General features: G+C 57.6%; 1 protein-coding gene across 2 annotated transcripts; it reads right to left on the bottom strand.

The window, feature by feature from the left end:
- Positions 1-509: 509 nt before the first annotated feature.
- Positions 510-25,745, bottom strand: ASIC1 (acid sensing ion channel subunit 1). Of its 2 annotated transcripts, XM_036458329.2 has the most exons (12): positions 25,309-25,745; positions 24,134-24,511; positions 23,308-23,503; positions 6,164-6,314; positions 5,416-5,543; positions 4,980-5,130; positions 4,591-4,647; positions 4,020-4,173; positions 3,516-3,607; positions 2,944-3,023; positions 2,741-2,845; positions 510-2,598 (listed from the first exon to the last, which is right to left on the bottom strand). In XM_036458329.2, the coding sequence occupies exons 2-12, from the start codon at positions 24,493-24,495 to the stop codon at positions 2,494-2,496; spliced, it is 1,581 nt and encodes a 526-aa protein (XP_036314222.1). In that variant the 5' UTR covers positions 24,496-24,511; positions 25,309-25,745; the 3' UTR covers positions 510-2,493. The 2 variants fall into 2 exon arrangements, with proteins under 2 accessions (XP_036314222.1, XP_036314219.2); XM_036458326.2 differs by lacking the exons at positions 23,308-23,503; positions 24,134-24,511; positions 25,309-25,745 and adding an exon at positions 8,618-9,456.
- Positions 25,746-27,645: the final 1,900 nt, after the last annotated feature.

Raw genomic sequence — 27,645 nt, 5'->3', positions numbered from 1 at the left:
TTATACCTTACCTGCGGCTCATTGCACAGAAAAGGTGCCTCAAGAACAACCTCATTAGAACGGCAACCCAACGAATTCCCTGGCTTTCAAACTAACCTGCTTCCAAATTTTAAGTTTATTTTAAAATTTGACTCTGCCTCCTCTTCAAAGCATCCTTTGTGCGAGGACTTCTCTTTAGGGTTCTCTGTTGCCTTAGACCCCGCCCTCTTTCCCTGTCCAGTGGTTCAAACCATTCCTGGTGTGATGGCCAGCCAGTCTCATCCCAGGAGGATGGGGGTCTCCCTGCTCAAGCCTCCTTATTCCTCCCCTGACTATTTGGCCCTAAACCAAGCTTAGCTCTAGGCTAAGGTGACCAGATCGTCCAACTTTTGGCGGGACAGTCCCAACTTTCAACAATTTTTCCTGCGTCCCGCGGCGTTTTAAAAAAGTCCCGATTTTTGGAAAGATTAGAAACTCAATGGGAAGGCTTAAATGCTATTCCGATAAGAGAAGAAGACACTGATGAGGAGTGGTTGAAACCCAGTTTATTAGACCAGAGGCATGCGTCACCCATAGCCTTGCCTGCTGTTCTCCATCCCGTGCACACACCCCAGGCCTTGCTCCTGCTTCCCTCTGGAGAGATCTGCTCTCTAAGGAATTACTAGGAACTAAACTTCCCAAAGATCCTAAAGCCTCACCCTCCAGCTCTAGGTCAATGCACAGGGGACCGGCCACAGGTCCTGTTCTGGGGTTGGAGACCAAGAGATTGCTGGGCAGAGAAGGCCTGGGAAGGGGCAGGGCCCTGACCTGGGAGGACCGCCTAGTGGAAGGGGCCCAGCAGGCCCTCTATCTCACTCACTTTCTCTTTAAGGTAGGAACAGCGCTCAACTTCCCCTCTCTTTCCTCCCACTACCAAACCATACCTCACCAGGAAATACAAGTGATGGGTTTGGGTATCGGACGAGGAAAGGGGACTGGGCCCTAGAAGGAGGGAAAGGCCACTGAGGGAAGACCTCAGCTCTGCCTGTCAGCACCCCACTGCTCCATCAAAGCAGTCACTGGCCCACAGCTCTCTCTCTCTTTGAAGCCCTGGGCTTGGTGTGCGCAGCAGGTCTCCCTCCCTTGGGTGGGGCTGTCTCTGTATCCGTTCCTTCCGTGGGAGAGGCCGCGGGCAGCCTTGCAGAGGACTCTGGGGTGGGAGGAGCGGGGGAGGGAACGTTAAGGCTCCAGGGAGGACAGAGAGTGCCCCGGTGAGGGGGAGAGGAGGAGGCCAGAAAGAGGCAGAGCTTGTGATTCACAGCTTCCTTTATGTCGCTGCCGAGACAGTGCGAAGGTTACAATGCGCGTGTCGTCTCCTTGTGCTTCTCAGAGGGATGTGTGTACACAGTACAGACACCAGGGGAGAGTCCAACTCTTTATACAGGTGAAGGCATTCAGAGACCAGGAAGGGGGCAGAGACATGGGAAGGGGCACTTGGGGGGGGGGGGGGGGGGGGTTCTTGGAGACAAGAGGGGATGGGGGGCAGAGACAGACAGAGTTAGGGGAGAGTATATACAGAGATATAGCAATATAGAGTCTGTATCATATAGAAATAGAAAATGCGGATGAGGTTGTCGAGAGAAGCAAATGAAGTTGGGAAAGAGGACTTGGGAGAATTCCATAAGAAAATTTATGGACGTGGCCTTCTGTGGGGGGCCCCCCGGGAGCGGGACCAGTGCCCCTCTCCCTGAGCCGGAAGCCAACCAGCTGGATCTTTTGTGGGACGGAGAGGAGGCTGCCTCCTGGGGTTTCTGTCCAGCAGCTCTGGGGTGGGGGTGGCCTTGTAGGTATCAGGATGTGGCCTACAGCACCAGGGCCACATCTTGCCCCCCATCTCCACTTCTTCAGGGGATCCTTACCCCACCTCCCTAGTGACTCACACGGTGTATGTGTGGGGGCGGAGGCCGGGGCTTAGTTCCTACTTGGAGACTTGGGGCTGGGAGGTGGTCACTGGGCTGAGAGGGTCTCTTAAGGCTGGGAAGCCCCACCTTCACCACCACGATCCCTCCCTTCAAGGTACATTCTCTGGTTTAGGGCCAAATTCCAGATCTGAATGATCCCCTCCACTCCCCCCCCCCCCCCCCAAGAGGGGGCTTTGTGACTGGTGGCAGCAGAATGTAAGTGTGGACACTCAGATGACAGACAGCCAGACAGACAGAGTTCAGGCTGGGAGCTGGGGAGGCAGCGTGGAGCAGAGAGGGGCAGCCTGAGGTCACTTGCCCAGTTCTCTCTTTTTTTAGTTTCTTTTTTAGATTAGTTTTGTTAAAAATAAAAAGGATAGGGTAGAGACAGGGAGAGTACTCTATGGTCAAGACTCCTTCCTCACCACAGACAAGAGGAAAGGGCTGCCCAGGAGTGGGGGGCTGCCTTGGGAGGGGGAGGGTGTCCCCAGGGCAGATGTGGGGGAGCACTTGAGGGCCCCCTTGCTCTTCTAGCCCTCCTCATCTAGGCCTTTGGTACGGTGGCCTGCAGGGCTCAGCAGGTAAAGTCCTCAAAAGTGCCTCGCGCTGGGTGGTGAGGTAGGATGTTGGCAGCATACGTCATCCCGGCAGGATGGCCCCGCAGGCTCTCACAGGGGTTCTGGAGGAATGGCCAAGACAGGGACCGGTTATTGGCAGATGGTACTGGGGCATGGGGAGGCAAAGGAGGAAAGGTAGCAAGGGGTGGTCCAAGGGTGATGGGGAAGGGGCTGGAGGGGGGCACCCATCTCTGGCTCCCTCACGTGTCTTTTGACGTCATCCAGGCTGAGGGCCACTCCCTTGTCTGCGCTGCTCCTTTTGGCCTCCTTCTGGCATTTCCCTCGTCTGCACAACCTGTGCTTAATGACCTGGGATACGTGGGGTGGGGAGTGGGTGTGTGGGTGGCCTGGAACCCCACGCCGAGCCTTTCGTGGCCCCTGCCTGGCACACCCTCCCCCTCGCTTACCTCATAGGCGTAGTCAAAGAGCTCCAGCACCGTGAGGATGCTGGCACCAATGAACAGCCCCATCTGGCCCCCAATGTCACCTGCAGGGGGCACAGGGAGATCAGTGGGGTCAAGAAACCATGGGAGCGGCCGAGCAGAGCAGGCAAGTCAAAATTGCAGAAGGATAGATAGCCTTCGCACAGAAGGAGCACAGAGTGATTCTGATGGAGGGTGGGGTTATTTTCTCCTCCATGCCTTTCTGTGTTGTGTTTTTGTTTTTTTTTTCTACTTTTCTTAAAATGCATAGGTGTTATTCAGAAAAAAATTGTTTATAAAATACCCCAACACTCTTATTCTCTAGGCAAATGTTCAAGGGTGTATGAAATAGTTCCCTATTCACGACCAGGCCTGTCTCTTCCTATTTGCCCTAAGAGAAGGCTCAGCCCCCTCCCGCCACCACATCCCAAGGCGACAACATTTGGGGAAAGGCCCCGGAGATGGCTGAGGGCAGAGGTGAGCAGCCCGCTTTGGGTGGGAGGGTGTCACACCATGCCCATGACATGGGGAGGGGACAGGTGCCATCAGCAGCTCACCCAGGAGCCCTGCAATCTCATAGGCCTTCTTCTGTTCAATGGTCTCATAGTTGAGAACTTCAAAGAAAATGTCCAGCACCAGGATGTTCTCCCTGCAGAGGGGTTGGAGAGGAGACCTAGGTTCAAGTCACATCTCTGTCCCTGACTAGCTAGGTAACTTTCCTAAGTTATCCTCCGAGTCTCAGTCTCCACGTCCATCAAATGAGATGCTGATGGGGATACCTGCCCGTCGGGGTTGCTGTGAGGATTAAGTGGGATGGCATATACAAAAGGATGCTCCATACCCTAGCAAGTGCGAGGCGATCCCAGGCACAGCAAGGAGAATGACAACAGAGGATGAGGTGAGGAGGAAGGAGAGAGAGGCACTTTCCCTGCTTGTTCTGGCTTGATCTTTCCTCACCCCAGATTCAACTCCCTCCTGTCCGCTGGCCCCCCACCAGAGCCCGCTGACACCCCTCCCAGGCCCAGCCCAAGAGCCCCGCCCTGCAGAGCCAGCGCCCTTACCCTATGTACTGCTCAGACTTGTTGAACTTCTTGGCCAGGTACTTGGCGGATGCTTTGCTGGGGATCTTGACCATGGACAGCTCCTTGGCATAGCGGGTCAGATTGCAGGGCATTTCACACACACAGTACTCCTGGTCCTTCTCCACCAGGAAGTCTGTGCCCAGCCAGGTGAGAGGCGCCAGTTGAGTGGTGCCTTCCTGCCAGCACCTCCCCACACGCACATCCTGGCCTTGCCCAAGGAACCCAAGCCCCCTCCTCTTCCCTCACCTCGGCCCTGTGCCCTCCCTCACCAGTCTCCTGGGGTATATCCTAGTCCTATCTCTCTTTCCCTCAGAGACTTGAGCTGCAGAGGAGAGAGAGTGAGGGCCCCTCCCAGGTGACCCTGGTCCATCTTTCACGGGGGCCGTTAGAGTTAAGTCCCCAGCCTTGCTAAAGCCAGACACGGGAGCTTTCAGGTGAAGCTTGATCCAGGAGTGATTGGAAGTGTATGGGAGCTTGGTCTGAAAACCTGAGCCTATGGCTGGCAGCCCCTCCTCCCCTCCCCCAGGCTGCCCCAGGCAGGGTCGCTCACCCAGAGCGGGATCCGCACACTCCTTGTACTGCTCCGGAGTGCAGTACGGGGCGTCCCCTGCAGAGGAGAAAAGGCAGTGGCGTAGGATGAATATGGAAGGGCTCCGAGACAGTGGTTGTGACAAAGATCTAGAAGCTGGAAGAGGAGAGGGTGGGACTGGCTACTACCCCGTCTGTCCTGGAGGTGACCCACCCCGCAGTCCGCTCCTCCTGGACCCTTCCCACCCGCCTCTATGAGGACAGGCAGGCAATACAGAGCCGAGACACGTGGGAATGGGATGGACGTCTCCTCCATGAGAATGGGGGCTGGAAGTGGGGAGGGAGGAGCCAGCTGGTCTTCCTCGCGTGGTGGTGGGAGCTGGTGAGGGGCAGGGGAGCTGAGGGGCCCACCTGGCATGTGCACCATGCGGCAGTTACAGTTCTCCACCAGGTAGCGGGTCTCACAGTCGATGCGGCAGGCGGTGATGCTGTAGGAGTCGAAGAAATCCGAGTCCATGGTAACAGCTTTGCAGGTGCCCCAGGGTGGGGGCAGGTAGATGAGCTGCTGGGAGAGCCGGGGAGCTGGAGGGTGTGGAGACATCTCCCCCCACCCCCACCCCCCGCTCCTGTCACCTTGATGGGTTCTCTAACAGGACTCAGAACTCTGCACCCTGCCCCGCTCCCTCCACCGCTGCTGAGCGTCTTCGAGGTTAGAGAACATCCCCGTGTCTCAGCTCATTCGTGCTTCTCACTGGCCAGATGGCTCCTCCGCCCCTCCTGTTGGTGACGGCCCCCAGCTCCGTCCTGTACACCCCCCCCCCAGGCCCGTCCTCCTGCAGCCCCTCACCCTCTGCTCCTGGCAGGCCACAAAGGTCTGGAACCCCGGGGCCACACCGAAGCCCAGCTGGTCGATGAAGGGAGGCTCGTCCTGACTGTGGATCTGCACTTTGATGCCAGCTTCGAAGGACGTCTCGTCTAAGGGAACGAGGGGGGAGGGTGCTGAGAAGGCTCCCGATTCCCTAACTCCCCCAGAGCTGGGGCATCCTGCCTCTCAGGGGAACAAGCACAGCACACTCTGGAGCCTGAGGAGGGGCTGTTTAGGGGACCCCAGCCCATCCCGAGCTGCCGTCGGGGTTCACCAGCCCCGGGCTGCCCTGGTGACCCCTGCACCCTGCACGCTTCTCTCTTACCTGGCTCCGGCTCTGCACACTGGTGCTTCCAACGCTCTCTCAGATGCTCTCCATTTCTCCCCCCCCCTCCCCTCCCTTCTCCCCCACCTCTCTCTGCCCCAAGGCCCCTGAGACCAGACAGACAAGAGGCAGCCCGAGAGAGGGAGTTATTTATAGAGCGAGTGGCAGCCGCTGATGGAGAGGGATGGCTGGTTACCTTGGAGAGCAACTGAGCCAGGAAGGGGGAGCCGGAGGAATGTGAGTGTGGCAGTCAGGCAGGTGGCATCGGGGAAGGAGACGGGGAGATGCTGGGAGGGAGGTGCGGGGGGGAGCCCGGGGCCTGCCTCAGGCCCCACAGGAGACCCAGGAGTCCCCTGGCAGAGGCTGAGGCCTGAGCCGCGGGGAGGGCCCTGCGGGGTGACATACCCGTCTCCCCCCACACAGGCAGGTACTCGTCCTGCTGGATGTCCAGCATGATCTCCAGTCCGTTGCCCGTCCCACCCTTCATGGTCTTCAGCGGCGGACGCCCGTCTCGGCCGGAGTTGAACGTGTAGCACTTTCCGTACCGGGTGAAGACCTGGGGGGAGGGGGCGGGTGAAGAGCCTGAGAGCCCTGCCCGCCCCTGCCCGCCCCGGCTGTCCCCGACTGCCCAGCTGCTGGAATGGCAGTGCCTTCAGGACCGGCCCCTCCTTGCAGCCCGTTCGCCGTTCGCCTTTGTTCCCACCCACTCTGCCTCCTGTGCCCGCCGTGTGCGCCGAGAGCTGAGCCCCGTGGGACTCCTTTGCTACCTGGATAGGCTTCCGGGTGGGTCTGGCCAATGGGTGGCATCGGTAAGGGGTCAGGGGGCAGAAGGAGGGAGGGATGGGGCACCTCTCCTTCCGGCCCCTCACGTCGCTGAGAGTTCTGGCGGTGGCTGACCCTCGGTGACAACCCTGCCAGGACCCCTGCCCAGCCCGGCGCCGCCTGTGCTCCCTCGGCCGGCGGGACAGTGGCCACTCCTGCGGGCGCCTCGGGCCCCTTGTTGGTTTCCTTAACTCTGTTCAGCGCCCAGAGAACGGGCCTCGTTACATCTTTCCAGTTGAACTCCGAGTGGCCATCCTACTCCTGTGGAGACCCTGACGCAGACCCTCCAACAGCGGATCCCACCGCCGCCTTACCCTTGGCTCCATCCCAGCGTCTGCGGGGCCCTCTCCCCAGGACCCGCCTCCGAACCAAGTGAAGCTTTCCAGTGTCCTCAGGCCACCGCCCCCGTGCTCATCACTGTCCCATCATCGCCAGAACCTGGAAGTGAGCGCAGCTGCCGTGCCAGGGGCCGGGCTCACCACACCAGCAGCTCCCCTCTCAGCGCCGGGCACGTTTGGCAATGCCAGAACTGTCAGGGCTTCCAGACAGACCCCCAAGGGCAGCCCTTAGCGGAGGGTCACCAGCCCCAGGCCAGAAGGGAGGGAGCCAGTTCTCTACGGCCCTGTCTCCCCAGCTTCCCTGAACGCCCCGGGTTCCCACAGAGTCACAGGTGGGCACAGGCTCAGCCCGGAGACCGAGAGAGACCGGGTGTCTGGCCGGACCGGAGCGGCAGGGGCAGGGGGCCCTGGGAGCAGAGTCCCTGCCCCTTCCGCCTTCCTAGAGCAGCCCCCCCCCCCCCCCGCCCCCAGAAAAGAAAACATGCTGCCCCCCATTTGGGGAGCCAGGTCCGAGGACGGGGTGGAGAGAACTCTGACAGCTCCCAGCCGCCCAGCCCGCTACAGGGCTCTGTGGCAGTCAGGTTCCAGGCTGGACACACACCAGCCTGGCCTCCCCTGGGCTGTGAGGAGCGCCCAGGGCTGGGCGCGCTGGTCCGGCCTGGCCCTGGCTCGGAGCGGGGCTGCGGGCCGGCGGACTGCTGCTGCCATCTTGTGGTCCTGGGTGAGAAGTGTCTGCTCTACCCTTGGGTTCAGAGGAAGGAGCCCAGTGGGTCCCCTCCTCGTCAGGTGCTGCTAGATGCCGCCCCCCCCCCCCCCCCCGCCCCGTCTGAGGCCCAGCGGACCCATCTGTCTGCAGCCACACTGCGGGGCACGACGTGATGCCACCCACCTGCTCCTGCACTGGGAAGGGGGTTGGAGACCGAGGGGGGGGAGGGGAGGGAGGGCGTGGCGCCTGGCTCCTGGTCAGACAGAACTGGAAGCTGAACTGGGGGAAAGATGGGTTTCCTCCGCAGGAAAGGCCTTGGACTCCAGAGTGGCAAGGAGGTTGATTCTCCCAATGAGGGCTTCCCCGAGAAGAGGGTCCCTGGCCACTTGGAGCTGGGGGTGCGCGGGTGTGTGTGTGTGTGAGGATTTAAAGGAGGCCTGTTATCCACCCTCAGAGTAACATGTGCACCGCACACGCGTGCGCGCGCGCGCGCACACACACACACACACACACACACACACACACGCGCACACACGCACGCGCACACTGTAGGAGGAACACAGGAAGACCAGGGAGGATGCAGTGAAGGCCCCGCCACGGGAGCTGCGGGGGAGGGGGTGGCGGGGTGGAGATGAGGGCTCCGCCTCCCTCCCGCGCTCTCCCACCTCCAGAAGCCAGTGGCGCCTGCCCCCGCTCCAGCCCAGAATTGTCACCTCCTGGCCCAGGCACCCACCTGCTGGGCAGCAGCTAATTACCGACGAGCATGATATAGTTTAATATTTTAACAGGAAGAGCGGCACTGAGATCAGAAAGCCAGCTCAGACCCAGGGGCTCCTGGGCGAGCCTGGCCGGGCCTCTCTGGGACACCCACGGGCGAGGGGGGGTCCAGGTGAGGCGGGGAGGAGCAGGGCCCGCCGGCCCCAGCCCCAGAGGGTCAGGGTGAGCCACGGCAGACACGCTCGGGGCGCCCGCCGGGCTCGGGTCTCCACTCACCACGGAGAAGTTGTGGGGGCCGCAGGGCCCCCCACAGTAGGAGCAATAGAGCAGCATGTCCTCCAGCCGGTGGCAGGAGCGGTTGTAGAAGCGGTGCAGGTTAAAGGGCTCCCCAGAGAAGGCCTCGGGCCCCGGGGGCGCCAGGGGCACCCCGGGGTCGTCGCTCTCGTCCATGCCCAGCATCGGGGCCAGGTAGAGCAGGTCCGGGTAGCTGAGCTGGGACAGCCGCACGGCGTTGGTGTTGCAGAGGGTGACCGCCGGGAAGGCCAGCTCCGAGGAGGCCACCTCGTCCAGCAGAGTCACGTGAGGGTAGCTGAGGTAATAGGCCACTCGGTCCCCTACCTGGCACAGGAAGGCCCCCAGCGCCAGGACAAAGGCCACCGCCCACAGGGCCTGCCGCGGCCCCGGGCCCCCTTCCACGAATATGCGGTTGGCGCCGTGGAGCGTGCAGCTGCTGGCGAAGGCCACCAAGTCCTCCGGCAAACCCCCCTCTCCGGCCTCCCTCCTGGGCGCCTCCTCTTCCTTCTCTTCCTCCTCCTCTTCTGACTCTGAGCTGTCCCGCTGCTGCTGCTGCTGCTGCTGCTGCTGGGGACCCTGAGCATCCCCCAAGGGCCCGGGGGCCTCCTTCCCAGAGGAGAATGACACAGAGCAGAAGATCTGGATTGGCATCTTCACCAGGGGCTTCCTGGCTCCAGCGGGTTGGCAGGAGAAAGGTGAGGGAGAGGTGGTCCCCGGCAGGGTCTGGCGGGGCCAGCCACGGGCCCTCCGGCCAGCTCTCCGCCGAGGGCTGGCCCCAGCCGCGACCTTCCTCATCGGGCCCGTGTGGCAGTGTGGCCGAGCTGGGCGGGGCGTGGAGCGAGGACCGGCCTGCCCCGCCGGGAGGGCGGTGTCTGGGCTGATGAATAATTGAAGCAGAGTGAAAGGGCGGCTGATGGAGGGGAGGGGACCTGGCGCGCCCCCCCTCCCCCTTTTTTAATTTTATCAGCAGCTCCAGCAGGAAGGAGAGAGTTGAAGACAGAATGGAAATCTGGAAAATCCTAGGGGCTTCTGCTAGCCACCTCTCCAGGTGAGACGGGACCTGGATAGTCCCTTGCTCTTTCTGCCAAGCCAGCAAAAGTCCCTGCACACACACACACACACACACTTTCAAGCTCCCTCTTGTCCTCCAATCTGTTCCTCAGCCTTCCCCTCAGCCTTCCCATCCCAATTCAGGGTCCTCTCCCTCATCTCCCCCCGCTGTCCAGCCAGGCCTCTGGCATATCTGAGCCCCCACACTCTCTTGGCAGTCTCTCAGACCTCTAATCCCCCCTGATCCCGACTCACAATCCCCCCAATTATTTTGTTTGACTCCCCAATTCTCCCAATACACCATTCTACCCCCGTTCTCTTCTCCTTATTCCTTTGGAGTCTCCGTTTCCCTTCAATCACTGTCCTGACCCCAATTTACTTTCAGTTATTTCCTGAACCCCCAATTCTCCTGCAAGCACCCTCCCTCGACTCCCAATTTCCCTCCAGCCAGTCCCCGACCCCGTTTCTCCTCCGCTCCGTCCCCTCACCCACCTCTGCTTCAGGTCAGCACCCTCCTCCCCGCTGCTGAGCTGGGCTTAGGTCACTTTCCCCTCTTCCCTTCCCTCTGTGGCTTGGGGGGCAGCCCAGGTTCCATTAGCACAGGTCCCTCCGTGACCACAGACTCATTTATGGCCAGTTCCCAGCACTAGGGGGAGGGACCCCAGCTCTCGCAGCTGGAAAGCTTCCTAATGGATCACCCCTCCCCACCGCCCCTCAGCCCAGGAGAGGAGTTCCAGGAATTCTCTTCTGGTGGGGGAGAAACTGAGGTCAGGGCCGGGACCGGGTCCTGGATCAGGTGGGGCGTATTGGGAACCAAGCTGGGTAACCCCCAAACCCCTCAGCCTCACAGACACCCCCAGCCTCTCAGTCTCTGAGGGCCCCGTTGTCCCCAATTTCTCATTCCCTTCCCCCAGGCCCCCGGCCCCTCTGTGGGCTCTGATTACTCAGGGCCACTGGTTGAGGAACTTGAGCCACCAGCCAAGTCTCCAGGGCCTAGAAGGTGACCTGAGGAGGGAAGGGAGGGAGGTGACGCATATTAACCCTTCCTCTGCAGGGCCCGGGGAGGAGCCCTGGGGGTCGGACAAGACTGACCGCTCCTTAACCGACCCACAGCCCCAGGCCCCGTTCCCTTCCCCCCATCCCTGTCCCCTCCTTCCCTGCTCCCACACGTCATCCCTCCTCCTTTCCGTTTGCACGCAGACCCCGGAGTATGCTGGCTGTGGAAGGCAGGGTGCCAAGTCCCGGCAGAGCTGACTGATGTGGGACCTTTAGCCTCGGCTCCGCTGCCAGGGACACAGAGGCCCCAGAGAAGAGCAGCCTGAGATCTGGCCCCTCTCCATCCTGAGGCCACTGCCCTCAGACTGGCCTCCTCCTCTTTGCCCAAACAACAGCCCTTCAATGGTCTCCTCCCCACCCCCATCCCTGCCCCTGCCGTGTCTCCCCATTTTCAGTCCACGCTATGTAGCTGTGACCATTCTCCCGCTTAAAGACCTTCTCTCGTTGCTTAGTGCCTCTTGGTAAAAGTCAACCCCACCCCACAGGCCTTTGCGATTTACCTTCCATCCTTACCGCCCCTTCACCGCAGTGCATCGTCCAGCCTCCACACCCTTCCCCCATTCTGCAGACACACCAGGCTTATCCTTAGTTCCATGCCTACTCTGGACTCCATCTGAAGCACTACTCATATTTCAAGACCCTCCTCATACATCACCTCCTCCACACAGCCTTCCCTGACTCCACAGGGCACAGTCAGTGCCCCCCAGGGAACAGACTAGACGGCCCGTTTTGCTCAAGGCCCTTCAGGCAGGATAGTGAACAGCATGCTCACAGGGGCTATGGGAATGAAAGAGCAGGACCCAAGAGCCAAGTGGAGAAACAGGAACCAGGAAAGACCGGGAACACGCTGGGCAGCCAGAGAGAGATGAGAGACTCCAGCTGTGGTTCTCATGCTTCTGTGTGCAGCCATGGGCTCCTTCTCTGCTTCCTGCTCTGTGTGCATTTTCATCCTGCCCACCAGGCCTCAGCTGCTGGACTTGGGGTGTCCTCAGGCAGGGTGTGAGAGGTGGGCTCCAGCCTTGGGCTGGAGAAGGGGCAGCCTAGGTTGAGGCTTGGCTGGCCCTATGTTCCACACCCACTAGAGGGCAGTGTCCCCCCCTTCAGATGTCCTGGCAGGGGAAGTAGATTGGACTTCCAAAAGGAGGAAACTACGGCAGGGGGAGCTTCCAGCGTGGAGGCCTCACTCGAGACAAGGGCGTGCACACATGGCTGGACACTGCTTCCCCACTACAAAGACCCAGTGCGCGCACCCACACACTTCTACACATAGACACACAGCCCTCTTACGGACAACAAAACGTAACACACACCCTAACTGCTCTTCCTTATCCATCTTCTAACTTCCTCTCCGATCCCAGCTCGTTCCAGCAGACAAATCCAAATGTCTCATAATAATGGGAGGGGAGGCAAGCAGCACACACAGAGGGCCCAGGGAGGGGGCCAGGCAGACACACATGCAGAACAGCACTCATTCTGAGTGCTCTGTCCACCGAAGCGGCCCTTCCCCGCGTCACTCCCATGCCGGGCTCTCTTCAGCTGTGAGCGCTCCCTCAGCGGGTTCTGCCTCTCCCTACATCTCTCTGAACTCCAACCACCCCTCACATCTGTGGAACGTTTCATGCTTTTCAAACGATAGCTCCCGGGATCCTTACACAACCCAGTGAAACAATCAGGTTGAGCGATTTCACCCCCATTTGACAATTGAGGAAACTGAGGCATGGTGACCTCTTCCAGACTCATGGAGAGCAAGTAGAGGGCTTGAGACTAGAATTAAGTTCTTCTTCTCCAAATCCCTTTCTGTCCTTTCATTTACCCACCAAATACTTCCTGAGGGTTGTGTGCTGAGGACACAGGGAGAGCAGATAAAGGACCGGGATCCTGCCGTCAATGAGCTTACTGTCTAATGGGGGAGGCCGACATCAGTTTTTTTAAATCACAAAAATGAATATGAATGAAAAGTATGATAAGTTATGAAAAACTGGTATTATGAGGGTGAATGATAAGGAATCTGACCCAGACAGGTAATCAAGAAAGGTCTCTCTGAAGAAGTGATGTTTGAATTGCACTCTAAAGAATAAGAAGGAATGTCTGGCTAGTGTTGCTCAGTGGTTGAGCATCAATCTATGAACGAGGAGGTCATGAGTTTGATTCCAGGTCAGGGCACAAACCCAGGGGTGTGCAGGAGGCAGCTGGTCAATGACTTTCTCTCATCATTGATGTTTCTCTCTCCCTCTCACTTTCTGTCTCTGAAATCAATTTTTAAAAATTTTATTTTAGCCAAAACCGGTTTGGCTCAGTGGATAGAGCATCGGCTTGTAGACTGAAAGGTCCCAGGTTCAATTCCAGTTAAGGGCATGTACCTTGGTTGTGGGCACATCCCCAGGAGGGGGTGTGCAAGAGGCAACTGATCGATGTTCCTCTCTCATTGATATTTCTAACTCTCTATCCCTCTCTTTTCCTCTCTGGTAAAAAATCAATAAAACACATTTAAAAATCTTATTTTAAAAAACAAAATGTGGTATATTTGTATAATGAGATACTACACAGCACTGAAAAAGAACTACTACAACACACAATAATGACGCTGAATGTCACAGACACAATTATAAAGGGGTGGGGGACAGACATAAGAGGGAATCCACTGTATAAGTTCAAGACCAGGTGACAGTGTCTATACTGACAACAGTGAGAATAAAGGTTAGTTTTTATGCAGCAGCATTGACTAGGGAAGGGTCTGGAGGAACTTCCTGGAGTGCTGGAATGTCTTACACTTTTATTTTTTATTAATTTGTTTTTTAATATATTTTATTGATATTTTTACAGAGAGGAAGAGAGAGAGATAGAGAGCTAGAAACCTCAATGAGAGAGAAACATCGACTAGCTGCCTCTTACACACCTTCTACCAGGGATATGCCCGCAACCAAGGTACATGCCCTTGACCGGAATCGAACCCGGGGCCCTTCAGTCCGCAGACCGATGCTCTACCACTGAGCCAAACTGGTTTTGGCTGTCTTACACTTTTAAACCAGTGTAAATACACACCAATGAAATATATAAAATATTACACTGTAAGATACAGCAACAACAAAAAATACTAATGAAAAATTCATCGTTCTACTGTTAAATCATACCACCTCGTGATTTTATAGAAGAGGAAGGGTTGGGGCTGAGACCTGAGTGGTGCCAGCATTTAATGGTCCAACAGGAGAATGAACTGGCAGAGAGACAGGAGTGGCTAGACAAAGGAGGAAGCTGAGACGGTATGGTTGTCTGGAAAGAGAATAGTTGGGGGGAAAAAAAAAGAGGTGATGGTCAACCTTTTTGAGTGTTATTGAGAGACCAAGGATTTAAAAAAAATGTTTGTGGGGATTTGGCAACATGAGGGGCACTTAGCGAGAACCATTTGGGTGAAGTGCTGGGGCAGGAGGGAGGCAGCCTGGAGTGGGTTGGAGAGTGAGTTAGAGACGAAAAAATGAAGACAGCGGAATGCATACGTCACTTTTAAGAATGTTGCCTGTGAAAGGAAGCAGAGACATAGCGTGTGTGGGCGTTAGAAGGGGCTGTGGAGTGCAGACATCTGTATTTTGGTTTTTATCTTAACCTTACAGCCTGACGCACAGTAAGTGCTCAGTAAACGTTGGTGTCATAGCGATATAATTCAAGATGGGAGAATCAATCGTAAGCATGTTTCACTGTCATTGGGGAGGTTCCCCGGAGAGGGAGAGCCTGGCTGGAGAGGAGGAGAGCAGAGGGAAAGAGCGGGTGGAGAGTTCAGCCTAGATAAGACGGATGCTCCCCTCGGGGGCTGGTTCCCAGCGAGAGCAGGAGACCTTGTCAGAGGCTTCCATCATCTCGGTGAAGCGGGAGCCAAGGTCATCCGCTGGAGGTGAGAGGGGGCCGGAAGGTGGCTATTTGAGAAGCGTCTAGAAGTTTGCAGTAATCACTGGGGAGAGCAGGTTGACCAGGAAAACACAGGGGGTTGCCAGGCAGCGCTGCAGCCCATTTGAGGGTGTTGGTCATGAACACACTGCGCTTCCAAGCTGGTCTCTGTGTGACTTCCTCCTGGAGCTGCCTGAGGAAAGCAGCAGTGGGCTCCTCTAAGGTGGACTTGGTCAAAGGGAGCAGGGGAAAGGCAGAGGAATCAAAAGAGGTGGTGTGCTCGCCCGGCTGGGTGTAGCTCAGTGGTTGAGCGTCAACCCAGGAAGCAAGAGGTCACCAGTTCGATTCCCAGTCAGGGCACATGCCCAGGTTGTGGGCTCTATCCGCAGTGAGAGACGTTCAGGAGGCGGCCAATCAATGATTCTCCCTCATCATTGATGTTTCTATCTCTTTCTCCCTCTCCCTTCCTCTTTAAAATCAATTATATATATATATACAATATATATACAATATATACACACAATATATATATATACAATATATACACACACAATACATATATATATATATATATTTGGTGTGCTCAACTTGAGGCCAGAAGCACCGCACAGCTTCTCCCCAGAGGGGGCACAACAGAGGTAATTAGAGCACTCTTCACCACACACCATACTCTCACACACAAAGAACCTGGACTTAGAAGATCTGAAGTCAAGGCCCTACTCTGTCATCTACTGGCTGCATGACCTGGAGCAAACACCGAATACCTCGGAGCCTCAGTTTCCTCATCTTTCAAAGGAAGGGATTAAAATGTTCCTGCCTCCCAGCTTTATGAGGGTCGCATGAGCTAAAGTAAAGGGAATCTGTTCATTGCAACGTGAGACGGGAAGAGATGATTAATTTTGCTGGTATGTGCTCCGCATGCAACCAGAGGTTTTCCACACAAAAGCTCCCTCCCACAAGCCACACAAAGTGAGCTGCATGCCTCCATGCACATCCACACACATCACTTCACACTCTAATCTACAGCCACGGTCTCCCACTCAGACATGCACACTGAGGGGCACATGTGCTTGCACACTTGGGGCACACAGGCAGGGAGCCGAGTTGGCTGCTGTCCATGGTCAAAGCCACTGCAGCAGTCTCTCCCCTGGGGACGTTCCCAGGCTGGCACGATGATGTGACACACCATACACACACACACACACACACACACACACACACAGCCCAACCTCCAGGCCCCAGGCCTGTCAGAGGCATTGAGAGGGTGCAGAAGAGATGGGCGGGGAAAGGATTTTCTTTCCAAGAACTCGGGAGTTCAGAGAAATCACAAGTTGCCCTCCCTCTGCCTTGGGACTGCCTGGGGTCGCAGTCTCCGTCTTGTAGTTTGTTAAGGGAACTTGCCCTCAAGGTGAATACACAGTAGTTTCATTCTCATTTAAGATTTTTCCCTGAGGAAGAGGTCTGTGCCATGTGCCCAGGACCGTGGGTGCCGCACATCCGTTCTCCATGGCAGCGTGGGCTCAGCCAGCGTCCCGGAGGCTGCAGGGGGGGCTGCCCCTCGGCAAAGGATAACTTCACAGTCTGCAGGGGATCGGCCCCAGCAGCTCCGAAACGGACGGAGCCTATGAAACTGTTCCCAAAGCATAGCCCAGGAATGCCAATACCCGGCCTCACCCTCCGCCCGAACTAGGTACCACGTCTCATTCTTGCAGTCTGCTTCCCAGTTTGCCTCCCAGAATTCCAGGCAAAGGTCCTGACCGGAAGGCTGTCACTCAGAGGGCAGAGGCTCCTGGAGCAGCCACCTCAGGCACACAGCGAGGGAAGGCTTGTGCCTAAGGGGCCGGCAAAGGCTAGCAATGACCCTTGCTGGGGAGGACTGGGCTGGCCACCAGCTGGGCTGGCGTGGGGAGAAGCCACGTGTTCTAACCTGGAGTTTCTCAATAGCTGAGCTGGGCTGGGAGAGTGGAAGGACGCCACCTCGATGTCGAGGAGCCTTGCGTTACTCCTTGTTCCCAAGGCTTCTGTCAGTGCTGCCCACCGCTCAGCTCTGAGCCTGCCCGGGCACGGCCCTTCCCTCTAAGCTCCCTGAGGGCAGGGCCAGACTCTGCCTGTTCACCACCCAGCTTCAGCCTGGCACTCAGAAGAGGCTCTGCCACAAGAATAAATCAGGTGGAGACGGACACACCTCCTGCCTAATATCCAGCCTCCCTCACCAGCCCCCAGAATTAGAACTGTCTTCCACAAAGTTGAATCATGCTCAGAAGCAACTGCCACCGGCCACAGAACCGTCGCCCTCACTGGGATCCCCGGACTCGCACCTGGGGCCGCAGGGCCACACCTGGCAGATGCCCAGAGGCTGGGGCAGGAGAAAGGCGCTGGGAGGTGCGGCTCCCGGGCCCCTTCCTGCTCTGCCCCCAGAGGCACTCAGTAACTCACATCAATTCCCTATTACTTTAGCCAGAGCCAGGAGATCAATTATCTTGGAGCAGCCTCTTAGCTGACAATAGTCTGGGAGAGGGGTGGAGTCAGAAATGCTAGGGGAGGGTAGAGGTGAGAGAGGAAACTAAATCAGCCAAGGGGATGTGTAAGTGGAGAGAGAGAGAGAGAGAGAGAGAGAGAGGGTGGGGGGGGGGACCCTTCAATCTAGGGTCCCTGGATTCTTGCAATTGGCTGTACTCTCTCTTCTCAGGGAGGGAAGAGCAAAGGGGAGGATAAGGGAGGATAAGGCTGGAGGAAGTTCCAAGAACCTCCAGGTCCGGAGTGCCTCTCCTCCGAAGTTAACCTCTCCATTCCAGGCTCTCCTCTCCCTCTGCAATCCGTGCATGAGCCCCTTTCACCCACAAAGACCACCAGGCCTCCAGGTGGAGTTGCCCACGGCACCCCCTTTCTCTCTGTGTGTGGCAGTCTGGGCAGCCTACCCCTCGGCAGCCCCTCCACTCCCTGCTAGTCCTGGCTCCCCCTGGGCCCTGTGATCCAGCTCTGGTTGCTGGGAGAGGACTTCTCCCTCCCCTCTGGGTCCCCAAATCACCCACCTCACCCCCCCCCCCCTTGTACCAGCATCTCATCCCCATAGGTGCTCCAGGGCATTTCTGTCCTCCAGAACCCTGGGGATTTCTGTGTGCATCCTCTTCTGTCCACCTCTCCTCTCGGGGATTCCTGCCTCTTCCAGAGTCCTGGGGACCCCTCAGGGACCCCTCATAGATTACTGTCCCCCAATCCTTTGTGCCCCACTTCCATCCCCTCCTGAGGGAGCATACTATCCCCCTAGGATTTCCTTCTCTGCCTCCCTTTCCTTCTGTTCTAAGGTTCAGCAATGAATTCCGTTTCTCTCCCCCAGGCAGAGGCTCTGGGTCTCAGCTGGCGGAGGGGGTGGCATAGGGCAGACTGGGCAACCATCTGCCAGCCCCCTCCCCTCGGTGCTGTTCAGCATTCCAGCCACATTGCTGCTCCCAATGCCAGGGACAGATAAGGTGCAGCTGGAGGCTGGCACCAGCTGCGACTGTGCTCACTCCCTCAGCCCAACCCAGACACTGCCAGACAGCTGCGCCCCCAGACCCCCTCCAGGGGACCCCTGCCTTGCCTGGGCCTGGGTGGCATCGAGGTGGGGTGGGAGAGAGGAGCCCTTGTTGCCCTGGCAACCAAGCACCCCGCCACGAAGGGAAAAGGTGGCCAGGGCAGAGTCCTGTGGGCGGGCCTCTGGTTGCTCTTTTGGTGGCTCAGGAAAGAGCTCCTGAGGCCCACCCAGCTGCTGGGGATGTCTCCCCACGGCTCTCCGTCCTTCAGTCCCAGAGCTTCCAGCCTGTTCCTCCCCATTTAGCCCATGTTTCCCATTGTCACCCCACTCCCCCAAGCGGACTCAGCGCAGCGGGGGATGGACCTGCCAAACATTGTGACCACCAGTCTGTCCCCGCAGGTTGAGCTAGGATGTTTGAGAATATGCCCTCCCATGGCCCCCGAACAGACACATCCTCACAGACCCTCACACAGTCCCTCACAGACCCTCACAGAGTCCCTCACAGACCCTCACAGACCCTCACAGAGTCCCTCACAGACCCTCACAGACCCTCACACACACCCTCACAGACCCTCACACACCCTCACGGACCCTCACACAGTCCCTCACACACCCTCACACACACCCTCACAGACCCTCACACACACCCTCACACACACCCTCACACACCCTCACAGACCCTCACACACACCCTCACACACACCCTCACAGACCCTCACACACCCTCACACACACCCTCACACACACCCTCACAGACCCTCACACACACCCTCACACTCACCCTCACAGACCCTCACACACCCTCACACACCCTCACACACACCCTCACAGACCCTCACACACCCTCACACACACCCTCACACACACCCTCACAGACCCTCACACACACCCTCACACTCACCCTCACACAGTCCCTCACAGACCCACACACACACCCTCACACACACCCTCACAGACCCTCACACACACCCTCACACACCCTCACACACCCTCACACACACCCTCACACACACCCTCACACACCCTCACACACCCTCACACACCCTCACAGACCCTCACGCACCCTCACACACCCTCACAGACCCTCACACAGTCCCTCACAGACCCTCACACACACCCTCACACACCCTCACACACACCCTCACACACCCTCACACACCCTCACACACCCTCACACACCCTCACACACCCTCACAGACCCTCACACAGTCCCTCACAGACCCTCACACACACCTTCACAGACCCTCACACACACCCTCACACACCCTCACACACCCTCACACACCCTCAGACCCTCACAGACCCTCACACACACCCTCACACAGACCCTCACAGACCCCCACACACACCCCCACACACACCCTCACACACCCTCACAGACCCTCACAGACCCTCACACACCCTCACACACCCTCACAGACCCTCACACAGTCCCTCACAGACCCTCACAGACCCCCCCACACACCCCCACACACACCCTCACAGACCCTCACACAGTCCCTCACACACCCTCACACACCCTCACAGACCCTCACACAGTCCCTCACACACCCTCACACACCCTCACAGACCTTCACACAGTCCCTCACAGACCCTCACACATCCTCACACACCCTCACAGACCCTCACACAGTCCCTCACAGACCCTCACACATCCTCACACACCCTCACAGACCCTCACACTTCCTCACATAGTCCCTCACAGACCCTCACAGACCTTCACATACCCTCACAGACCCTCACACTTCCTCACAGACCCTCACACACCCTCACAGACCCTCACACATCCTCACACACCCTCAGAGACCCTCACACATCCTCACATAGTCCCTCACAGACCCTCACAGACCCTCACACACACCCTCACACACCCTCAAAGACCCTCACACACACCCTTACAGACCCTCACTCACACCCTCACACACACCCTTACAGACCCTCACACACACCCTCACACACACCCTCAGGCACAGTCACACAGACCCTCACACAGTCTCACACACACACACCCTCACATACAACCTCTTACAGGTTGGATGAGGGTTACCCTTTGAAACCTGCAAAGGAGTTCACCTGATGTCCATGCACACTGTACTTTGCAGACACTGTGAGCCAGGGCTTGGACCCTCCAGTTAAGAATCTCTGCTCTTGGGGCGGGGGGCATATCTAGGGATGGGTTTGGGATGGGAATGGGGGAATAGGATAATTATGTGAGACCATAATATATATATATATAAAATTTTACAAAAAGAAAGAAAAAAAGAATCTCTGCTCTTGAGGTGGTAGAGGTGCCAAGATGTCTCCCCTAAGCTCTAACCCGAAACAGATGTTTTCTGTCAGTGTCACATCGGCCTAGTGGGTAGATACACCCCTTTTGGTCTGGCAGGGGCTGGCAAGGATGAAAAGGCAGCTGTTCACTATGAGACCAGGAGAGAAGGGAGAAGGTAGAGTCCTGGCTAGTGTTGCTCAGGGGTTAGAACATCAGCCTGCACACCCACGGAGGAGTCCAGGGTTTGATTCCCTGTCAAAGGCGCACACCTGGGCTGCAGATTTGATCCCTGGCACCAGCAGGAACACGTGTGGGAGGCAGCCAATCTATGTCTCTTTCTCTCTCCCATCGATGTTCTCTTTCTCCCCCTCCCTCCTTCCTTTCCACTTTCTCTAATGAGGACTAACAAAGAGAAGGAAAGAGAGACAAATAGAGTGAGAGAGTGGAGCAGAGCATCAGGCCAGGAGTGTCTGCATCCCTTAGAACCAGGGAGCTGGAGGAGTGCCAGACCTGCTCCACCAGGGAGATGTCAGACATGGACTCACAACATAGGTCCCCTCCATTAGGCGCATCCCCATGGGCAGACGCGGTAGAGTTCCTGACATGGAAAGGATCCGGCAGTGGGGTCAACCAGAGAGGGTAAAAGAAGGGGCTGAGGGGTTTGGGTTCAGCCAGATTAAGGGTCAGGTCTTCTTTGATAAGGGCTCAGAGACAGCAAACACCTGGTCTTGCCTGACAACCCAGACCAAGAAGTGCCTACAAGCTCCTGGCCTGTATGTCTTTCCCAGCAAAAGGAAGAACTCAGATTACTCCAGAATTTTCTGAACCAGGCATATCTCCATCTGATAATTAGAATTGTCCCCTCAGACAAAATAGAATGATCACATTCCAGTAATTTCATTTCCATAAACCAAAACATGCCTTAGCAACACCACTTGGAATCTCTCTGGACATGAGAAATGAATGGAGCAATGGAACGCTCTCTATGGACCATCTGTACCCTCATCTTACACCTTAGCCCTTCCCTCCCTCCCCCAGCACACAAGCCATCCACAGAGGGATGGTGTTCTCGTTCTTGGTGGCCCCTTCTGCTGGTGTGTTGGGAGCAAGGCCTTGGCTTTCACCTTCACCTTCGCCAACAGCTCTATTCTCTTGGGAGCACAGTGAGCCTGGGAGCCCTGAGGGCGAGGGCTCCGGGGAAGCCAGGACTCCCCTGTTTTGAGGAAGGGAAAGAGGGAAGAGAGTGGTTCTTGCCTCACATTAAGCTCCCCATCAGCTTGGCTCAGCAAATCGTGCGATCCTGTAACTTTTGTCTGGCAGGACAACAAGAGCTCGTAAAACCAGTCTGTAGAGCGGGGCTTTAAGCGATTGGGAAGTCCGCCTGGTGGGTGTGGCTCAGTACTGAGCACTGACACAGGCTCCGGAGGACTCCGATGGGACTCCCGGTTAGGACACATGTCTGAACTGCAGGGCCCATTGCCCTGTCTCTGGAAGGGGGGCTGCAGGAGGCAGCCATCGACAGATCGATGTTCTCTCTCTCTCTCCCTTTTTCTCTAAAAAAAAAACAAAAAAACCCCACACATATTAAAAAAAACCTTAATTTAATTAAAAAATTGGGAAGTCTTGTGTAACCTCAGCAAGAAAAAACAAGCACGACCTTTCTACAGGCTCAACCTTTCTACACAAACAAATGCGGTTCATGCTCCCACATCGCTGGGAGGAAGCAAGCAAGGAGGGAAGAGAACGGGCAGGGAGAGAGGGAGGCTCTGAGAGTGGAGAAGTGGGGGCTGGCATGGAGAGCGAGGCTGGGTTTTCAAAGGGCAGTGGCCAGAATTGGAAGTAGATACGCTGGCTCCAGGGTCAGCAGTGTTAACAAAAAGAGCGCACTGCATTGGGACTTACGGAGACACGTTCTAATCCTGAATCTGTAACTAACCGGCTCCCTCTCCCTCTCAGTTTGTGCATTCATAAAATAGAGATAATATGGCTGTTTGTCCAGGGATAACATGGCAGGGGTCTAGAAAGCATTCTGGAGGAGTATCAGCACCGTCCTCTCATTCACTGTTATTTTTCAGACACGGCTCCGGGCCCTCTGGTCCCTTTCCAGCCTCTTTCTGGTTCTATGCCCTCAGGAACCTGTATGATGCTTAGCATCACCCGGGACAGAGAGTGCCCCTAACCCTCTCTGGGGTGCTGGCTCTAAGGCAGCCCACCCATGGGGCATCTCCATTCTAAGAAGCAAAGGGAGCTTGCTGTTCAGCCATGACTGGGTAGCCCAAACATCTCTCCTTCCTCAGACCGTGTGGCTCTGTGGCTCTTGGTGGCAAGGGGGTAACCCAACTGGACAGTGTACGTCTAGTGTATGTGCTGTGTGTGTGTGTGTGTGTGTGTGTGTGTGTGTGGAGTGGCACGGAGAGAATTCCTATCTGGCTATTTAACAGAAAGCTTCCCTTGCTTTTCACGTTTCACAGTGCGTCTCAGACTTGAATTCAAGTCACCCAGGGATCTTGTTAAAATGCAGATTCTGAATCAGGAGGTGGGGGTGGTAAAGTCTGCATTTCTTTCCAGCTCCCAGGGGATGGTCCTCGGCCCCTAGCCCCCAGCGCTGACACCTGTGGCGCAGAAGGCGAGCTTGATGGGGTCAAGGCCATGCCAGGCTGTGCGTGTGCCTGTGCGTGTTGTGCGTTGTGGCACATCATGGACACAAGGCTGAGGCTCCAGCACTCTCTCAGAACAAATGCACCCCATGCTGGACAAAATCCCCGCGAGCCCCCGGGACACACAGCGTCCTCTCCCAGCGGAGCCAGCAGGATGACAGGACTGCCTGCTCCCAGTCTCCTCCTCCGGGGCCGGCTGAGCTGACTCACACTCTGCACACTCCACCGCCCCAGGGGACTCACTCACCACCTTGAAGTCTTCCGCGCTGCACACCTCCCCCCGGAACTGGCAGGAGAGCAGCATGTCTCGGATGTCGTGCCCCGCTCGGTCATAGAACTCGCGCATGTTGAAGGGCTTGGGCTTGAAGCTGCGGAAGTTGGCCTTGTCCTGCAGTATCTCCAGCTGCTTCTCATCGGCCATCTGCGTGTCCGGTATCTCATACCTGGGACCCGGGGGCGAGCCGCGCATGGATCAGCATGATTTTCCGTTCCTGCCTCTGTGTGGCCTCCAGTGTCAACCCAACCTCCAGGGGGTGGGGGGAGGGCAGCATCCAGCCCTGTGGGTAGGTCTGGGCACAGGCATAGAAGAGAGCAGGGCGTGTCCAGAGGACCTGCCCCACAGGATCTGAGAAGGCAGAAGGCTCTGTAGTGGCTGCCTGGGGGCTGGGCATCTCAGCACAGCGGTGAGGGTGGGGGGACAGAGAGATCAAAGCTGGAGCCATGGCTCTCATAGTCCCTACCTGTAAAAGATGACCTGTCCCCATCCCCTAAGTGAGAAGATCAAGACATAGCAGCAGGAAGGTGGGGGAAGGGTCACTCCGAAGAGGGTGGTGATGTCTTACAGCTCAGGCCGGGTGGGGGCAGGGCTGGTCTGGACTACGCTGTGATCAGAGATGGGGTGCCCTTAATTGAGTGCTCAGCAGTACCCCGATTCCTTTGCAGTGAGTGGCAGGCTGGATGGGGACGGGAGGCGGAGGTTGTCTGGGCTTCACGGGGTTAGGGACTGGGTGCCTGGGAGCTGGGGTGCATGCAACTCCAGGAGCCGGGCTGGGGGATGGGGGAGAGCCACCCACCTGTTGTTGAGCAGGGCCAGGAGCTCCCCAGCGTGGTACAGGTCATTCTTGGAGACTTGGCTAAAACGGAACTCGTTGAGGTTGCACAGCGTGATGGCAGGGAAGGTGAGCTGGGAGGCAGCCACCTCGTCAAGCTTGGTGACATGGTGGTAGTTGAAGTAGTACTGCACACGCTCCGTGCACACACACAGCAGCACAGCCAGCGAGCCCAGGAAGCACAGGGCCCAGAGTGCCCGCTTCAGCGACAGCCGCTCATAGGAGAAGATATGGGCCAGGCCGTGCAGCGTGGAGCTGCTGGCAAAGGCCTGGATGCTCACCGGCTGGACTCCACCCACCTCTTCCTCCTCAGCCTTCAGTTCCATCCTGGCCCAGGGGATCCTGAGGGGAGGAGAGGGAGGCATTATCCTGGGGTGAAAGTACATAAAGGGTCCCTCCAAAGGTGTGCATCTGAAGTTCCCATCCCCAGAGGTCACAGCAGACTCCCTGGGGGGCTAGCCCAGAGCTGGCCGGCCCAGGAACATACCCCCAGCAGGGGGTTCCTCCACAGGCAGGGGCTGGGAATCAGTTCAGGCCAGGAGAATGCTCTCCCAGAGAAGCTTCTCAGGCAGGGGAGACAGCAGGCATAGTCATCCGAGGGCGAGAGGGAAGTCCCAGTGTTCCCACAGGCAGACACCGGAGTTCCCTCCAGATGTGGGGTCACTCTGGGACAGGAATGTCCACCCCATCTTGGAGATGAAGACTCCCTCAGATGGGCTGAACCCGGGTCAGGAGCTCCTGGTCAAGGGTGTCCCCAGGGGTGGCCTCCCCCCACTCCTTCCTGAGCTAACCCTGGGCCGGAAAGCCCCCAGGGCGGTGGGTAGCAGTCCAGGCTGAGCGCTCACCTGCAGACGCCTCTAGTTCTCCTAACCCGCAGGCTGTATGTGTGTACGTTTGGGGAGGGGGGAGGGCCGCCCGCGGTGGATACATGGGGGGGGGGGGTTCCCTAGGACAGCGAGCTGTCCGCGCCCCGGACGCAACACCCCCACTCCTCCAGCCCAGCTTCTCCCTGCAGCCAGAGCCCCCATTCGGCCCCCGCCCCCCTCCCCATCCACCACGCCGCCCCGGGAGCTGGGGAAAGCGAGAGGGGAGCAAAGTCCTGGCTTCCTCAGCCAAAGGCAGGGGGATCAGAGACCCACCTTGAGGGGCTTCGGGAACCCGGCGATCCTGGGGTTCGGGGCCGGACGCGGGCTCAGCGCCGAGCCGCGGAGGGGCGCATGGCCCGGGGCGGGAGCCGGCCGCCGCGGCACCGCGCAGAGCCCTGCAGGGAGCGGCCCGCTCGGCCCGGCCCAGCCCGGTCCGCCCGCCCGCGCGCACTCGCTCGCTCGCCCGCCTTGGCTCCGTCCGCCGGGCTCGGCGCGGTGCGCGGTGCGCGGTGCTCTCAGCGCCGGGATCTGCAGGGATCCATCGTCTGTCCGGCCGGGAGGCGGCGGAGGAGCGGCGAGGGGGAGGGGAGAGGGCGCGCGTGCGCGCCTACGAGTGTCTGCGAGGGTGTCTCCGCGCTGGGCGCGCGCCAGGCCCCCGGACCTGGGACCGAGACCCGGGGCTCCCGGCCGCCTCGCCCCCTCTTCCCGGCCAGTCCCTTTCTGCGAGGCCCTACGGTGTGTGTGACTGTGTGTGTGTGTGTGTGTGGTGTATGTGGTGTGTGGTGTGTGTGTGTGTGTGTGTGCGCGCGCGCGTGCTCGCGGGAGGGAGGGAGGGTGTCTGCCCCTAGCGTCCCCCTCCCCGCTCCGTCTCCTTCGGATCGATGCTCCTGCCTCTTGCTGCTGCCTCCTCTGGTGGCACACATGTGCGTGCACGCGCACACACACACCACACACATACACACACACATCCCGAGTCACACTTGACTGATTCAAGCACTTGCCGGTGTGGAGACAAGGCACACATACAGACCAGAGTCACAGCACACCGCTCACACCCACACACCCCAGGCCTGACCCGCAGGGCAGGCACTCAGGAGCTTACACATATTCCTCTGTGCCTATCCCCATGTTCATGTGACATGCACACAACATGCACATATATAAACAAACACACAGCTTTGGCCACCCAAACCCCATCCTTATAGCTTTGGGGAGCATAGTTGCAACCCCTCAATGCTACCTCTAAAGAAGGAGCAGAGAGAAGGAAGGAGACATAGGCAGAGATCAAGGGAATTCAGACCGAAGTCAAGAAACAAGGAAACAGAATAGAGGGGTGCTAAGGAGGGGGGAGGGTTAAGTGGGTGGAGCGGGGACAGGACAAGGAAAGGATGGAAGGGGGAGCTGTACTCAGAGGACAGAGCAGAATTCTGGGGCCCTGAGCCCAGGCCTGGGGCTGCCCCGGTAGCTCTCACATCTTCCTTCTCTCCCTCCCTCTCTCTCTGAGAGGTCTTGAGGGGAGGGGGGCTCCTATCCAATTAACGGAGAAGGAGCAATCAAAGGGAAGTTGTTAATTTGCTGATGCTCATTAGAGGCTCTTAGCACAGAAAGTGTTGAGGTCTGATGGTGTCAGATGATGAGCAGAGGGTGTGGGGGGCCAGAATTCTATCTCTAGCAGCTCCTTCACTCCACTTGTAGGCTGGCACGGCTCTGGGAGAAAGGGGGTGAGAGGTGTGTTCTCAGGGCTTTAAGGACCGGGAAAGGGCTGGCACAGGGGATGAGAAGTTGTGAGGGGTTGGGGGCAGGGGGTACATGGGAAGTCAGGGGGAGAGCGGGAGATCCCTAGAGGAACTGTGGGCTTAGGACTGTGGAGGAGGAAGGATGGGATTCATTTCCTAGGGGCCTAGGTTTGGCGCTGCCAGAAGGAAAAGAGGATTTTGGGTTCTGGTCTTGAGTTGGGGAGCTGTCCAGCAGCACCAGGCGGCCTCAGAGGGCTGTCATGTGCCTGGGCAACCACTGGGTGGCAGCACTCTCACAGATACTTAGAGTCAACCCAGTGAGGCTTTTGGGAGTGGGAATTCCGTTGGGGAGTGCCCCAAACAGGGAGCCAAGGGAGACTTGGACAGTCCGGGTCCCGAATTCTTAGTGTCCTCAGGGGATGAGAGGACCATCTTGAAGCATCTGCAATTCCCTTAGTTCCCCACCCTCGCAGGCTAAGTGACTGACATACAGAGCTTCTTGAAACGGCTGCAGATTGCTTCAGTCACCTGGGATGCTACTGAGGGAGCAGCGTGGGTGGAAGCAAGGTGAGGAGGTGAGGTGGAGGCAGGCAAGGACTGATTGAGGCCAATGAGCAGCCTCAAGGGGAGTTCGGGGGAAGAGAAAAGATGTGACTCAGGGAATTTCAGTTTCCAGACCCGGTCCTGCCATTCACTAGCCCGGGGCAGGACCTCTCTGACTCAGTTTCCTCATCTGTAAGATGGGAATAATATTTATTTCACAGGAGTTACTGGGAATTACATGAGATAATGCATAGAAAGTGCTCGGCACATTCGCTTGAACTTAGTAAATCCTCAAAAAGTAATATTAGCCTTGATGTTTGGGTCCAGTGGT

This window comes from Pipistrellus kuhlii, unplaced genomic scaffold (assembly GCF_014108245.1).
Source record: "Pipistrellus kuhlii isolate mPipKuh1 unplaced genomic scaffold, mPipKuh1.p scaffold_m20_p_3, whole genome shotgun sequence".
Taxonomy (NCBI): Eukaryota; Metazoa; Chordata; class Mammalia; order Chiroptera; family Vespertilionidae; genus Pipistrellus; species Pipistrellus kuhlii.
The sequence above is the reverse complement of the archived record's forward strand: the minus strand, read 5'-3'. Positions and strand labels throughout refer to the sequence as shown.

What these genes read in the sequence shown, in the direction of transcription:
- ASIC1 (XM_036458326.2), bottom strand. Translation starts at nt 9,430, where the DNA reads ATGAGGAAGGTCGCGGCTGGGGCCAGCCCTCGGCGGAGAGCTGGCCGG. An exon ending in GCCCCCACAACTTCTCCGTG is followed by an intron (nt 6,315 to 8,617) that starts GTGAGTGGAGAC and finishes CCCTCCCCCCAG; the next exon opens with GTCTTCACCCGGTACGGAAA. An exon ending in TCTTTGACTACGCCTATGAG is followed by an intron (nt 2,846 to 2,943) that starts GTAAGCGAGGGG and finishes CACGTATCCCAG; the next exon opens with GTCATTAAGCACAGGTTGTG.